This window comes from Pipistrellus kuhlii, unplaced genomic scaffold, assembly GCF_014108245.1.
Source record: "Pipistrellus kuhlii isolate mPipKuh1 unplaced genomic scaffold, mPipKuh1.p scaffold_m20_p_12, whole genome shotgun sequence".
Taxonomy (NCBI): Eukaryota; Metazoa; Chordata; class Mammalia; order Chiroptera; family Vespertilionidae; genus Pipistrellus; species Pipistrellus kuhlii.
Genome location: NW_023425427.1, coordinates 27,061,686 through 27,078,545, shown reverse-complemented (window position 1 = coordinate 27,078,545; position 16,860 = coordinate 27,061,686). Strand labels below are relative to the sequence as shown.

The 16,860-nt window shown below is 39.2% G+C and overlaps 1 protein-coding gene across 15 annotated transcripts in view; it reads right to left on the bottom strand.

Annotated features, from left to right (window-relative positions):
• Positions 1–16,860, bottom strand: part of TRPM6 (transient receptor potential cation channel subfamily M member 6) — a 125,210-nt gene that overhangs the window by 70,976 nt on the left and 37,374 nt on the right. For 14 of the 15 annotated variants that reach the window (XR_006741288.1, XM_036433782.2, XM_036433787.2 and 11 more), the window contains exons 5-11: positions 13,918–14,131; positions 10,592–10,716; positions 7,553–7,724; positions 4,298–4,466; positions 2,917–3,040; positions 971–1,043; positions 749–849 (exon numbers count right to left, since the gene is read on the bottom strand). Coding sequence is in view for 14 of the 15 variants with exons in the window: in XM_036433782.2 (XP_036289675.1) it covers positions 749–849; positions 971–1,043; positions 2,917–3,040; positions 4,298–4,466; positions 7,553–7,724; positions 10,592–10,716; positions 13,918–14,131 (978 nt within the window). In the remaining variant the exon portion in view is untranslated. Of the gene's footprint in view, positions 1–748; positions 850–970; positions 1,044–2,916; positions 3,041–4,293; positions 4,467–7,552; positions 7,725–10,591; positions 10,717–13,917; positions 14,132–16,860 lie in introns of those variants that run through there. The other variant, XM_045580114.1, reaches the window with a different exon arrangement.

The following is a 16,860-nucleotide window of genomic DNA, read 5'->3' as shown; positions in this document are numbered from 1 at the left end:
AAATTTAAACCTTTAAATCCTAAATAGTAAAAGCATAGTATGCAAATTGTCCCCTTGATCAGAGTTCTTCAGGAGTTCGACCAGGGGGTGGGCCATCTGGGGAAGGGAGGGAGCCCCTGGCACTGGCGGTGGCCAGGGGAAGGGAGGGAGTACCCGGCTGGCAGCCAGCAGCCGCTGGGGACCCTACCAGTGCATGAATTTCATGCACTGGGCCTTTAGTAATAATATAAAAATCTGCCCATTCAAAAAAGAAAAAAAGCCTTCCAATCTGTGTTTCCCCAAACTTTATCAGCTTCCATTAGGATGTAGGAGCCAAGGAGGGAGGACAATATTATCAGGAAGACAAAGTAGATGAAAGAAATGTTTTTGTAGCCAAAACCGGTTTGGCTCAGTGGATAGAGTGTCAGTCTGTGGACTGAAAGGTCCCAGGTTCGATTCCGGTCAAGGGCATGTACCTTGGTTGGGGCACATACCCAGTGGGGGGTGTGCAAGAGGCAGCTGGTCGATGTTTCACTCTCATCGACGTTTCTAGCTCTCTATCCCTCTCCCTTCCTCTCTGTGGAAAATCAATAAAAATATATTTTTTAAAAAAAAAAAAGTTTTTTGTAATCCCTGGGCACCTAACTACAGAGGTGCTACTCCCCACACCCCTCTGAAGTCAATGAATCTCCCCTCCAATTTCCTCTTTCACCCCTACCTAACAAACAACATAAAATATTTTCTCCAAATAACTTTATTCTTGTTATACCTTCCAATGTTGTCCATGTATAAGGATATGTTTCTTGGCAATGTCCATTCTATTCCAAGCCATTGCCAGATTTAATTGTTCAGAAGCTGATAAATTTGTGCCTAGAGTAATAGAAAGGAACAATCATATATTATATACAAAATGTCAACATATGAAGCACAAAGTGTCGTTGAATACGAAAACAGTAAGTGAGAAACAGGTGTAATCCTATCAGACACTCACCTTTTAGCAGAGCTGTTAGGATTGCTAGGTCAAGGTCTTGCAACTCCTCAGAATCAGCCTCAAATATGATAATCTGTAACAGTTGAAAAACAGAAAGCCATACATTTTGGAAACTAGAAAAGAAATACTTTCAAGATTACCCACAAAACTCATGCTCGAGCTAATGAGTTGAAGAAAACAATTTTCATTAATATCTCAGTTTAAAATATATATATTTTTAAATATATATATTTACTTAAGAGAAAATTTATATATATAAAATTTTAAAACATTAAAAAAAATTATATATATATCTATATATATATATATATATATATTTTTTTTTTACTTATATAAGAGAAAATTTCTATGTAGGATAATGGAGAATTGTTGGCATATTGGGGGGGACAACTAAAAAAAAACAATGTACCCTAGAGGAAACTTATATAAAATATAAAAGAACATTACTATCGATACATTAATTTACTGTACACATGCTATAAAGAAAAGAAATTCAGTTCAGTTCCTTGTGTAAAGAAAATCATTCCTCATTTTAAAAGAATACCAAGTGAGATTCTTCTGTTCACCTTGCCTTAGAAACTAAGACTTTTGCTTTTTAATGACAAGTGAATCCTAAAGGATTTGTCAGAAAATGAAGCAATTACAATGCACCCAATGAGCAAGTACAGAGGACAGCACAGACTGCCATCACAGTGTCAAAGTGTCCTGTGCATCCCAGCATGCGACTAATGTTTTTAAGACAAAGAAGGACATTATTTATTACTATAAAAGGTCTCCTGATGGTAATGAATTTATCTCAGTCTTTCCAAATAAAAATATGTTTTATATAGTAGAAAGGGCTGTTCAACAAAAAAGAGCCTAGATTGGCAATTTCTAGGCCTACATATGCCACTAACTAGTCAAACTTGAGTCAACATCTTATGACCCTGAATCTGAGGTTCCTCACCCACATAATGAGAGGCATCCTAACCTCCAAAGTCTCATGAAGACAGAAAAACTATGCTTCTACAATTCAGACACTGGTCCCCTCCACCTTACAGCCCCTCTGTGTGCATGAGTAAAGTCCAACTTCAATGACAAAGGAGCTGATAATCTAGTTCCTGTAATGTGCAAACCCTGAGTTACCTTCTCTAGGTCCCTCTTGGTATTACATCACCGCTCATTTGTAATTTTCCTTGATGACAGGAAGAGGCAAATATAAGGGTGATCTCTTTAGCATGTCCTTTTCTTAAAAAGTGTATAAAATTTCAACTCTGAGCTCAAGTTTCAACTTTACTACTTCATAACTTCATACTTGGGATAAATCACTTAATTTCTGTAGGCTTAAAGATGATCAAAATCTTGTGTCATTGGGCCAAGCCTTAAAATTCTAAAAAAAAAATCACTGTAAATCGTAACATATCTGCATATTTACCGTAATTGTCAGCTTCATATTATTCAATCACTGAAAATTTTTCATTTAAGTACCCTAAAACACTAAAGTATTTTCCTGACTCTATATTATGTTTGCAGCTCATAGCATATAGACTCCGGTTTCTATCCCAAAGCATATGGTCACATTTCCCATTGCCAGTGGGTCCTTATAATTTCCCTCAGGATTTACTCAGGATGCCTGATGAAGTCCTCTGGCCCAGCAGACGAGATCACTTAAGACAGGAAGCTGTTCCTTTAACTACTAAAAAGATGTATGTATAATTTACTCTAAATTAATCACTTTTATGTACGTACTATTGCTATTCTAAGTGCTTTTTCCTAAATTCCTTGGGAATTTGAAAAAGGGGGTGTGGGGTTAAGAAGCCAGGTTACTCAACTAAGGGTCAAGTTCTGTAGAGTTACAAAGTTAAAAGTGAAAAACTCCATACTTTTAAAAATTATAAAAGTAAACAGTACAATTGTTAGAAATTAGCATTTTTAAGTCGATTGAGTCATCACTTCATCATACTCACAGAATCCCTGTGTACCATGCACTCCATTAGAATTTGAAAAAGGTGCTTGGTCTGTTTAAGACTGAAGTTGAAAGTGTTCTGAATCATAGAGGCGATCTCCTCCTTCACCTGAGGACGGAGGGTTCTGGGGAGAGAGAGAAATGGCTGGGACTTGACACAATGCAGAGAAGGGAACAGTCAGCAACATCAGTACAAGGAAACCAACCGTCTGCCCAACCTGACTGAGAGGTTTCTATGGACAGTTCTGCCCAGGAAGTAAATAAGCAGGAAGCAAAGAGAGACAGGGGCACCAGAAAGCTGGATTTGAAAATGAGGATAGACTGATCAGCCATGATTCTGGAAAGACTAAACTTCGGCAAGGTTCTCAAGTTGGTAGATTTCCAGGAGGCTATCAATCTTCAGCAGTTATGGACATAGAATTCTCAAAAGGATCTGAAACCCCCAAAAGTTCAAAAACCACTAATAGAGGGTGACTTTAAGAAAGGGAATGGTGTGAAAGGATAAGGAAGAGGGTGAAAGCAAAGAGCCCAGGACTGAAAAGGAGATAACCTGTAAGGAAATAATCATCAGAAAGCAGTTATAGCATAAGCATGAGTGTTTATTAAGAAAATTAGAAGATAAATATTTGAGTTCATTAGCACTTTAAAACAGGAATGCTTTTGAAATGGGAAGAACCACAGTGGAGATAGGGATGGCTAGACAAAAATCACCTTCTTATTTAAAAGGGGGGGAAAGAGCCAGGCTGATGTGGCTCAGTGGTTGAGTATCAACCTACAAACCAGGAGATTACAATTCAATTCCCAGTCAGAGGCACATGCTTGAGTTATGGCTCAATCTCCAGTGTGGGGCATACAGGAAGCAACTGATCAATGATTCTCTCTCATCATTGATGTTTTTCTCTCTCTCCTCTTCCCTTCCTCTAAGAAATCAATAAAAATATTTTTTAAATAAATAAAAATAAAAACTCAAATAAACAGAAAATATGTTATATAAACATCAGAGTGTTAATTTCTCCAATTCCTGCAATTTTCTTTGAAGGTGATCTTGTCATAATGGTTTCCTCATTCACTGAAGAATTTTTCAGCCTTAGCGACCATTTGCAGAAGCATCTCTTCCCTAACTCTTCCTGCAAATGCTTTTCCCAGGAGCTCAGACAAGCCTCAAGCGTACCTTAGAGGCAGGCCATTCTTCAAGCTCAGGCAAACAGCAACTTGTATCACTGGTGTGCATTTTAGTTAATAAATACAAAAATCACTGAAAAATGAATTCCAGTCTCTGCCTCTGCCATCCAAGGATATCCGGCTCATGTGAAAGCAGGGCTTAAAGAACTACAATGAAGGGACAGTCACAGCAGTTTCTGAAGTGAGAGCCAACCACTTACCCTTCATCTGCCAAGTGCTTGTGGGTGAAGGCCAGGAGGTCGGCCGCCCTGCCAGTGCCTTCACACACCACCACTGGGTGCTTGTCTCTCACCGTCTCCCACACCGAGAGGATGACATTGGGACCTCCTTCCACCACCAGCCCCACCAGGGGCACGCCTTGTCTTGAGCCTATTTCAGATGAAAAACAATACAAAACTGTTACAAAGCAACCTATCCTGGCCGACCAGCCATTATATTTCCGGACACAACTGGAAATGTCACCACATACATGTGTTACCTGTTCTACCCCCTCTCTCTTTCTGACTCAGGCCTGCGAAGTCCAAGACAAGCAGAAGCTTGGACTTTAAATAAACATGGTATCGTCAAGCTTTCTCTGGCTTAAAAAAATAGCTAAAGGCTTTCAGTAATTTTTTAAAAATAAGTAGTCTTCAAGAAATTTTAAAACTTTTTATAGTAGAAAATTTCAAACCTATCTGAAAGAAAGCAAAATAATATAATGGATCCCAATATACCCATCATTAACCTTCAAAAATAATCAACATTTTGCCAATTCAATCAACTTTTAATGGTGGTTATTTCTGTGAACAAGATGGAAAGGGTAAAGACTTTTACATTTCAATTTATTACATTTTTCACTATTTGAATTTCTTATCATGACTATATTACTTCACTAAAGTAAAGAAGACAAAAAAAAGAAATACTTTGGAGTCATTCTTTTTTGCAAGTATTAAGTCAACAAAAGTTATGAAATAAAATGCATAGTATGATCCAATTTATATTTCTAGAACCATATACATGAGTGTATATATGGGGTATCCCCAAAAATGTAACACACTCTTACATTTTGAAAATGAAACGTACTTTAATAAACACTGCTTTTATAATTATTCAAAGAGTGTATACATTTTGGGGGGACATCCAAATACAATATTTGGCCTCAAATTAAAAACTCCTGGAACAGCCATTCCAGGAAAGGATGGTAAAGAGATGCCAAGGCCTCCGATCTGTCCTAGAAGCTTAAAAAACAGGAACTGATGATAGCCACATCTCAAATGGCTGAACCCAGGGATTCCTATAGCAACTTTTTACTTCAGTAAATCTTTTTTATTTATTTACTTATTTATTTGTTTGTGGTTGGGTTGTTGTTGTTGTTGTTGTTGTTTTTTGGTAAGTGCTTTCTGCCAATGTCAATGATTTAGCATGGATGCCAAGAAGCCCAGCTTTAAAAAAAAAAGATTTAAAAATCACCCAAATATTTAAGTATTTTCATTCTATCCAAGTAAATCCCTTTTTAATCACATCAATGACAAATATAATAGAAAGCCTTCTTAGTGATAATGATAGGTATAAAAATCAGCTTTGATAAGTAGGAATTTGGTATTTGTTAAGGGCTTTTATCTTCCTTCCTTCCTCCCATCTGTGTGTGTGTGTGTGTGTGTGTGTGTGTGTGTGTGTGTGTTTGTTTGGTGTGTGTGTGTGTGGCGTGTGTTGATGGCTTACTATTTTTGCTGTTTTAATATTGGTTCTCCGTAGAATTTATAAATGTTACAGTCCACTGAAATTGACTCCACATTCTTCCTGCACAAACACTGAAACACTCCTAATAAACCTGAAGTTTCAAAGTCTTTGAAAGCATGAATGTTCCTTGCCAGTATTTGTAAGTGGTTGCTTTCACTCGCCCTCAAATGGGAAATCAGTAGGAAATAAGAAAGACAAAGACTTTGCTCTCCTGGGCATACATTATAGTGCTATACAGACCCCCGAACAATTTCTGTGGTGAACACAGGTCAATAGGGACAACAGGACATTCCAGCTAACTGATATTTCAGATCTTTTCAGGGCAATCCCTGACCTGTCCTTGTCTCTGTGGCTCTCCCTTCCCCTATCCACCCCCACCCCACAGAGGGCCACACTCCTGATCCTCTCTCCCCTTTCCTGACCTAATGGTAAAGGAGCCTCCAGCCTTCATTCACACTAAGCTCTAAGTGGGCACAATTTCCACAGTCCCTTGCATGACTCCCACTCCAACTAGGAGATTATCCCTCTACGAAAGAAAGATAAAAGCAAAGAAAGAAACAGACACTGGCCTTGGGTGTGTAGTTGCAAGTAAAAATTCCTGTGCTCTTGGTTTAGAGACTAAAAAAGAAAAAGAAAGGAGAGAAAGGAAAGAAAGGGGGGGAGGAGAGAGAGAGAGAGAGAGAGAGAGAGAGAGAGAGAGAGAGAGAGAGAGAGAGAGGAACAGACATTTATTGAGGACATACTATGTATCCAGCACCATTAAAGGTACATCTAACACAATTTTATCTCCATTAACATTCCCCACAAAAGGCAGAAGTGGAGAGTTCCTTGCATTTTATGTTAAGAACACAATATTGTCCAAGGTTACAGGGAATAAATGACAGAGCTTTGATCTGTCTGACCTCACTAAATTCTGCTGCCTCAGGGGATCAAGACCCCAAATTCAAAAAGACTTCAGCCTTTCCCAGCCAAAAGTCAAAGGCTGAAGATGATTTGTGCCCACTGAGGCCTTCCTGCTCCCTGGCCCTCTGCCCCAAAATGTGGAGTGTTTTGTGGAAGATTTAACTCATCAAAGAGGCAGCATCCTACCTTCTGCCGCCTTGAACAAAACGTCTCCATTTCTGCAGGCAGCACCCAGCCCTCCTCCTCCCTGCAAGGACTCCCACCTCTCCACTCTAGGATGCTCGCCGAATGTGGCCCTCGCTCACCTCTCCCTCCTGTTGACACTACCAAATGGCCATCTCAAAGCACCACTGTGAGCAGGACACAGTATGGATACCTTCTATGGTTCCTATTTCTAAGCTCTCTGTCTGATTTCAACCTCTTTCCTGTCTGGGGCAACCCTATCCACATATAAAATGTCATCTCCCCTGAGTATCAAAAGCTCACACCTCTGGTCTTCTCAGGCCAGTCTCCTTCCTGCTCTTCAGCTAATCCCATTCGCTCCTTTCTTCCTCCATGCATCCAACCCTAAGGATTCCTGGATGCTTTGCTAAAGTCCCCAGTCTTCCACAAAACCCCCCGGGTCTATACTGTCCCTCATAAAATACTTTGTATTTTTCCTTTCTCCCAACTGTCACTCACAGCTCTGTACCACCACACATCCTGTTTTCTCCTGGTTGTGGCTCACACACATTAAGGCAGGGGCTGCCTTGGACCTCTCCCCTCTGTACAGATGGCAATGGAGCAGCCAGCTCCACAGCAGGACCTGTTGGCTGGACCCCTGTGGTACTCACAGCTGTGTATTTTCTGCAGAGAGAGGTACTTTTCCAGGTTCCTCCTGAGCTTCATCTCATTCCCATACTTGCCCACGGTCCCGTCATCGGACAGGATGAAGTAGGAATGCATGCTGTTGAGGGTAGTGAGCTTGCTGAGGGGGTTTCCCAGGGTCTGGTACAGGCACACCACCTGCAAGGACAAGGGAGGGTCAGAGGTCAAGGTCCTTCCCTCAGTTCAGCTGCTCCAAAGGCCTGTCTCATTGCACTGCAGAGGTTAGTTCTTGTTGAGGTTAAAAAGCACAATTTGCTACCAAGAACAGTGCTTTTCAAGCTATCTGTGGGGAAGGATCAAATTATGTGTTTTTACAAGTTCCCATTTTTTTGCCGAAACCGGTTTGGCTCAGTGGTAGAGCGTCGGTCTACGGACTGAAGGGTCCCAGGTTCGATTCCAGTCAGGGGCATGTATTATACGTTGGTTGCGGGCACATCCCAGTAGGGGGTGTGCAAGAGGCAGCTGGTCGGTGTCTCTCATCGACGTTTCTAGCTCTCTGTCTCTCTCCCTTCCTCTCTGTAAAAAATCAATAAAATAAATAAATAAATAAATAAATAAATGTTCCCATTTTTTTTATTGACTGATATGTCCTACTATGTGTGACTAGTATGCAGTTCTGCTCATGAGACTCAATGATGCAAATTCAATAGCATGAGCACACCCCTTGCTCAGCAAGATAAGCCCATTGACCATGTGCTTGGATGTCACAGGACTGCCACATTGCTAAAAATGGCTCTGAGTATTTCTTTTCAATTTAGTACTTACCTTGCTTCAGAAGATTGAAAAAACAGTTCAAGAATCTGCATCTTTACACAGATTATATCATTGTCCAGAAAACATGATCTATACCAGAATAAAGGGGGGGGGGGGGGGGAGACATATGTACTACTATTTGTAATGCTTCAAACAATAAAAAAAAATCTAAAAAACAAACAAAAAGAATAATATGTTGACATATTTTTTAAAAATCCTGTGAAAAATGACTAGAATTATTTTTGTTAAAAGAACTGCAGAGACAACTCAAAAAGGATCCACTGGGCAAAAGGAGACAATTTGAGCATGACTAAGAATAATAACTATAATGGATTGAAATATATTAAAGATGTTTAAATTCATGAATTAAAAAAATATGTATCTATATCTATATATGGCTCACCTTGGAGGATGGTAGATAACAAACTTATTGTTTTATAAACTGTTAAATAAAGAGAAAGAGTCAAGCATTTATTCTACCCCCTTCTATACAAGTGTACCACAAGGTAAACTATGACTAATAATAAAATGTTCTTCTCTATGGAGTGTTCAATCTAATAAATGAAGAAAGAACAATATAATATATATATAAGCATTTTGCAACCCTATTGAAATAATGAATGTAGGCAATGACATCATAAAACAAGATATCATATGCTACCAGGGAAGGACACATCTCCTCTTGTGTAAACTTGCACAAATAGAACCTGAATCTGATCATATCTTTGGATCAAACTACCAATTTATAAGAAACAGAGAAACAGACTAAACCCTTCTATAAGATGTTAAATCTGCAAAGTCCAAATTATGGGAAACTTCAGGACAGATGACCCAGTGTCTTCAACAAATAAATTTACCAAAAAAAGTAAAATAAAAAGGAGATGGAGGGGAAAATTTATAGATTAAAGGTGATTTAAAGTGACTCAATTAAACAAATAAGTGACTCAAAGACTTATCAACCCATCACAGTGCAGAGAACTTTTTTGGATAATGAAATCAAATAACTAAAAAATTATGAAACAATCAGAAACTTGAACACAGACTGGATATTTTATGATATTCAGGAATTATTGTTAATTTTTAGTTTGATCATGGTAATATGATTACTATATTTCAAGTTGTCCACATATTTTAGAAATACCCATTAAAATATTTACCAATGAAATTATTTAATATCAGGAATTTGCTTTAAAATAACAGAGAAAGGAGGTGTGGAGAAGATAAGGAAATAGATGAAATATAATTGACTATAAGTTCATAAGTTGAAGCCAGGAGATGGGAATATATGGGTTCATTATTCTAATCTATCTACTCTTCAATATGTTTAAATTTTCCAAAACGGAAATTAAAATAAACCATAAGTATGTCTATATTAATTGACATAGAAAAATAACTATGCTAAACAGTTAAGCTAAAAAACAGATTCATAGTAGTGGGTTTCTATTATTACTTATTTTACATACAAACTTTTTTTACTATACATATGCACATATATACATATGGAATAATACACACCAAGGCATTAACAGGAGTTATCTTTCTTCTTCAGACCTTCTGTAATATCTGAGATTCTTACCCAAAATATCCATTAGTCATAAACCTAATTAGATAAGTCTATTCTCTTTAGAAAAACAAACTAATGGAACCAGAGAATCAATACACAGGAATGAATGTCGCAGAGAATAGTATGGGATGAGAGAAGAGAAGGGCCAAATCTTGATGTCCCTTATTTCACTACATGCACATCACAGCAGGAAGCCTGGCTATTAACTTTGCATGAGACTAAATCCACTGAAGGATTTTTCACAGAGCAGCATGATCTAGTTTATATTTTAGAAGAATCATCCTGACTACTGTGTTTAGAATAGACTGTGATAAGAGATAAGAAGGGAAGTAGAGAAAGCTTTAATATTCATCCAGGTGACAGAAAATGGTAGCTTGGACCTGCTCAGTAACAGAAGAGGTCAGATTCTGGATATATTTTTAACTTAAAGCTGAGATAATTTACTGATCGATCCAGTTTGAGGCATGAAACAGAGATCATTCCAGGATGAGCCCAAGGTTTTTTCCTTAAACAACTGCAGGGATGGGCTTGTCATTTTCGAAGGTAGGGTAAGGGAGGCAGGAGGAGGCCAGGAGTTGGTTTTGAACATATTACATTCTAGATGTCCATTAGATATACAGGTATAGAGCTAGGTTGGCAACTGGACACATGTCCATTTCCTTTTGTAGTGAAAGGATTGTCTACTTACATCTTTTCCAATAAGATCTCTCTGGTTCTCAAGGACACCCCACGGAGGGATTCCAACCGTCCAGATTTTTCTCAAGCACTGAGAGAAGTGTGCTTTCAAGGCATCCCCAACATGTTTGGACACTCCTATGAACAACCAGTTTAGAAGTTAAGCTTTAACTCACAAATCATGAACAAAACACCATGAGTCCCAGAAAAAGACAAATTGTACGAAAGGCCATTTTAGGAAAAGTTGTTGACACAGTGGAATTAGGTTCTGTACCTTGACTTCCTCTGCTCCCTCTTGACACCTCTTATTCCTCTCACTGACCTCTTTACCTGAACAATTCTCCTCTCCCTATGAGCAGTTTCTGCTTACCACCTCGGTTATGTTATGCCCCCACACGTGTCTGACCAGAATGTCCTGCAAAGCCCAGCCCTGAAATCATAAATGCTCTAAGGATTTTTTCTTCTCTAACCTTCTGCAATGTCCCAGTAAAACATTCTTCAGATTTGTCCTGTGCTTCATTGAGCCAAATTTTTAATAGTTTTATATACACAAAGATTCCAGAGCTAATCTATAATAATAAAAGCATAATATGCTAATTAGACTGATGTTTTTCCGGATGGGATGACCTTCCAGACAAAGCCAGGGCTGTGAGGGAATCCGGGTCCCAGGTGCCAGAGGGAAGCCAGTGCTGGCAGCTGGGGAAAGGAAGGCCTACACTTGCACGAATTATGTGCATTGGGCCTCTAGTACATTAATGTTTGCCCTTCTGGGATTACTAGTAGCAATAATCATAACAGCCAACTCTTACTATGTACCAGATTTTCTTTTTAAGTGTTTTACATGTATTTACACTTTAAATAGAAACTTTCTTTGTACTTTAGTCAATTTTATAGATAAAAATTAAGGCACAAAAAAGTTAAGTAATTAGCTCAAAGTTATAAAGCTTGCAATTGTAGAGCTTGGAATCCAAACCAGAAAACCTGATTTTTCTTAAGAGAGAGAACTACTTATTACAACCACTTACCCTGTTTCCCCGAAAATAAGGCAGTGTCTTATATTAATTTTTGCTCCCAAAGATGCAGTAGGTCTTATTTTCAGGGTTTTGTTTTTTTGTTTTTTTTTCTCATGAAGAAGAATATAGTACACATTTATTGTTAAATGAAAATAAAGGAAATTTATTACCTGTATACAGTATGGTAGTATGGTAGTTGTCAACACAAAGCAGACAAACTGAGAATCCTACAGTATCAAGAATTTACTCATTTATTCAATGACAATCATGTCATCATCTTCTGGAACATCATTATAACAATCCAATTCCTGAATTTCCTGGTGAATTTCTTGTGACTCCATTTCTTTCAGAATCAGTGGACCAAATCTCTCATATTTAGCCTGGGGGGGCCTTATTTTCAGAGGATGCCTTATATTTTACTCAGAAGGAAAGCTGTAAGTAGGTCTTATTTTCAGAGGATGTCTTATTTTTGGGGAAACATGGTATTTATGTATTCATTGGTTGATTCTTACATGTGTCCTGACCAGGGAGTGAACCTAAAACCTTGGCACATCAGGATGACTAGCCAACTGACTATCAAGCCAGGGGGAACCTAGTTATTGTTTAAGGAAGCTCCAAGTATGTCGCATTTCTCATTTCCTTGTTCATACAAATTATTTCATTAGTCTTCCCAATCTTATAGTCTCAAAATCAGAAGAGAAAGAAGTAAAAGAAAAATGAAAAACCATGCTGTGATACTGTGATTCATAATAAGAAATACAGTCCTGACACAGAGCTCCTTAAACACTTGGAAATTCTTAAGTGATGAGAGCAACCAAGGTATGTTAATGAGGTGACTTTTGGACTGCACCAAAGGGTGGGGCTGTTTGCCAGGGGAACCAACCAAGCGTTTAGAGGGCTGGAACTCTCAGTTCCACCCCCTGACCTCCAGGGATGGTAGAGTGCTGAGATTAATTCAGTCATCAATGGCCAATGATTTGATCAGTCATGCCAATGTGATGAAGCCTCCATAAAAACCAAATGGCCAGGGTTTAAAGAGCTTCCAGTGGGAAAACATGTGGAGAAGAGGGGAGGGTATGGAAGCTCTTTGCCCCTCCCCCCACATACCATGCCCTATGCATCTCTCCCACCTGGCTAGTCCTAGGTCATATATACAGATATATTAGTACACATCCTATAATTCCATTTATATAAAACCAAGCTAAACTAATCATGGTGTTAGAAGTCAACATAATGGTTAACTTTGGAGGGGGTAGAGACTGAAAGGGATTCTTCATTATATTTTTTTAATAATAAACTGGTAATCATCTAGTGAGTAAACTGGTTTCCTAAATTCTGTGATCCACTCTAGCAAATTAAGTGAACCAAAGAAGTGTGCCTTGGGAACCTCTGATTTACAGCAAGTTGGTCAGAGCTACAGGTAACAACCTGGACTTATGATTGGGATCTGAAACGGGGACAGTCTTGCGGGCCTGAGCCTTTAGCCTGTGGAATCTAGTGCTGTTTCCAGATAGTGTCAGAATTGAGTTGAATTATGGGACACCCAGCTGGTGTCAAAGAATGTGTTGAGAAAGAACCCAGATCTCAGAACCCATGCCAGAATCATAACAAATGATTGTTGACAGAGAAGGTTAGTAAAGTTGCAAGTTCTCAGCCCTGGCTGCACATTAGACACATTTAGGAAGCTCCACCCTGAAAAACTCTAATCTGGGGTCAAGTTTGTGCATCTGTATTTTTTAAAGCCTCCAAGTGAGTCTCCAATGTGAAGGAAGTTCACAATTATGATGCAAAGGAGTAGGGTTAGAGGTTCAGAGACTACTATAAAAAGTTCTTGAATATCAGAGTTCAAGGAATATGAAAGAGTCAGTGATGGAGACAGTGAGTGAAAGGACAATTGTGGAGTTCATTATCTCCATGTGTGACCAATACACTCAATGCAATTGCTGCACACCTCACTGATTTCCATTGCCTTAGAACTTGACCATGGTGAGTTTATCTCATGTCCATGCCCACACACTACCTACTTGTGTTGATTCCATATTCTTTTTAACCTCTCCATAGTCTGGAAACCCATTTTCTTTTTACCAGAAACTCTTACCCAACGTTATATAAAAATAGCGTGTTTTAACAATAGTAAAAACACATTCCAAGAAAGGTCTAGGATTCTTCTGGGTTACTTTGCCAGTCACTATGCTTTTCATCTTTCTCCATCATGCCACCACATCCTGGGAGCACTGCAGAGTGGACATGAGCTGTCATACTGCTTGATTCACAGTTAGAAAGAGGGAGTTGAAAAAAAGATGTGTAACAAGGGAGTGTACTTCACCGGAATTAATGCCTTCAGTTATTATCCACGCTCCTGTTGTCTCCGCAGCCTTGACCAGACCCTGGCTGAAGATCTCTTTGAGTTTGGAGGGCATCTTGAAGTTCTGGATGCCCCCGTGGACAGAGATCACCAGCTTTGGCAATTCCATCTTCCACTCTTCCAACATCAAATGTAACAGGTGATCCAACTTTGTATCAAAAGAAGTTCTAATATACTGGAAGATAAGCACATGTGTATAAAATAGTGAGAAACACATGCCAGGTAATAATAAACACATAGAAAGGCAATTAAAATAACCAGAACATGAAAGGCAGGGTCTGAGATCTCTTCAAAAGTTCATCTTCACATATTGGAAATATTTACTCTGCACAGAGCCCACACACCCTTTCAGTTCCTTCTGGGAATTACAAGTCACAGTGGGAAGGCTTCCTTTGGTTTTTCAAGGTTGGCCCACCAATGTTCTCAGAAGGTCTCAGGTGAGGCAGAAATACTTCAAAGTGGCAAAAATCACTACCCCAGCAAACGTGCTTAAAAAAAGTTTTTAGTCATGGTTGGTGTTGCTAAATGGTTAGAGCATCAGCCTGCACACCCAAGGGTCATGGGTTCAATCCCCAGCCCTGATCAGGGCGTGTGCGGAAGGCATCCAATCAATGTATCTCTCTCACATTGATGTTTCTCTCTCCCTCTTCTCCCTACCCCCTTCACTCTTCCCTTCCACTCTCTCTAAAAATCAAGGGAAAAAATATCCTCCAGTGAGGATTAACAAAAACAAAACAAAATGATAGTTTTAAGAAATAAGTGAAATAGGATTTTTCATAAATGCTATTGCTTGTAATTTACTTGACTCATATATTTGCATAATTTAAATTAAGATCCATGAGCATGCACATTTAATTTTTTTTAAGTTGTTTATTAACATTTTATTTATTTATTTCAGAGAGACATGGAGAGGGAGAGAGAGAGATAGAAACATCAATGATGAGAGAATAATTTATCTGTTGCCTCCTGCACGCCCCTTACTGGGGATTGAACCCGAAACCTGGGCATGTGTCTTTGACCCAAATCAAACCTGGCACCTTTCAGTTGACAGGCCACAGCTCTATCCACTGAGCCAAACCAGCTGGGGCCACATTTAACTTCTTATAAATTATACATTCTAACCATTTCCTTTATATATAATTATCCCAAAATAAATACTTTTTACAAAAGTGTCATATTTTTGATTAGCCAATGTAACTGAAAGAAAAGATGAGAAAGATCTAACCAACAGCAAGAATAAGTCAGATTTACAGGAAGAAAGCAGGGCAATAAAGAAACATAAATTAGCCCAGCTAGTGTGGCTCAGTGTTTGAACATCAACCTATGAGCCAGGAGCTCACAGTTCCACTCCCTGTCAGGGTGCATGCCCAGGTTGTGGGTTCGATACCTAGTAGGGAGCATGCAGGAGGCAGCTGATTAATAGTTCTCTCATCACTTAATGTGTGTGTGTGTGTGTGTGTGTGTGTGTGTGTGTGTCTTGCTCTCTCTCTCTCTTCCCCTCTGAAATTAATAAAAATATATTTTTTAAATAAAATTATATAAAAAATAACCACAGATGGATATACAAATCAGAATTATCACATTATCCTCCAGAATGTGATAGCAATTTAAAACAATTTTCCATTTATCTTTTAAATTCATAAAACATAATCCTATTATGTTTTAATTAAAATATTATAATTTCTGAACATCAGGATGGTGCAGCCTCCACAGAATGAGGGTCATAGAAAGAATCTAAGGACAGCTAGGATTCAATTTACAAGTGAGAAGACTGAATTGCCATGGCTTTCTTACATATTAAAGTAATAGGAAAAAGACACCACAAGTTGGCCTTCGTGAAATGATTTGTTTCTCCAAATAATGAATAAGGGCAGAGGGGGAAGATCTGGTTTAGTTCACCTTTTTTCTACCCCAACGTTCTCCCAGGTGTCCCTCCCTTTCCACTATAAGTCCTAGAAGCTATTTCTCCTTGAGATTTCAGGATAAACAACCTGGATTAACTAAATTATCAGCCACCAGAGTCTTTCTCACCAAGGCCAACCAAAGACTGTGCTAAAGGTTAATGACTCTTTCCCCTCCTCCTCCTAGATAACTAACTCCTTTCCCAGGTTAGGTAGACTCAGCCTGGCCAAGATTCACCTCCCGGCCTTGGTGGAATGTGGTGGTAGGGAGAAACACCTGGTACGGCCAATGCAGTGGAGGGAGATGAAAATCCAGCTCTCCAAACTTCTCTGCTGCTCACGGTAAACAAGGGCAATTCTGGGCTTAAATATAAAGAATAGACACTTCTCTTCTGGAGATCAAATAACACCCACTCAGCTGCCATGGGATGGGACAGGAGCCAAATGCTAAGTGTGAAATGTATTCGTGGTCAGGGGGTCTAATCATAGTTTCAGTTCTCCCAAATGTACTTTGGCCTTTGCACAAGGTATTGCTTCTGCCTGGAGTGGTCTTACCCAGGAGCCTCACCACACACCCCACATCTATCTACTCATCTTTCTGGTGTCAGTGTAGCTGTCCCTACTTTCAGATGACTTCCTGGCCACAGCCTCAGAAAAGCAGGAGTTAACCTTCTTATTCCCTCAAATAACCTGTGTTCCCTTTGCAAAGCATCCCCACCCTCTGTGGTAATTGTATACTTATTTCCTGTTTCCTTCACTAGACTGGGGTTCAGAATGGCCACCCCAAGATGTGGCTCCGTGGTATGCAGATTACTTTCAGCTAAAGGCAACTTTTAGCTTCAGGCTCAAGGAAAAACTTCAGCCCCTCCGTTTAACTGCTGTCTATAGGGCAGGACAAACTTCTAATTACTAAATGTCTGTTCTTCTTATCACCCTGCCATGATCTGTTGAAGTCCGGGGATGCATTACCTCATCCCTAGCTCAGGATGTCCTTATACACCAA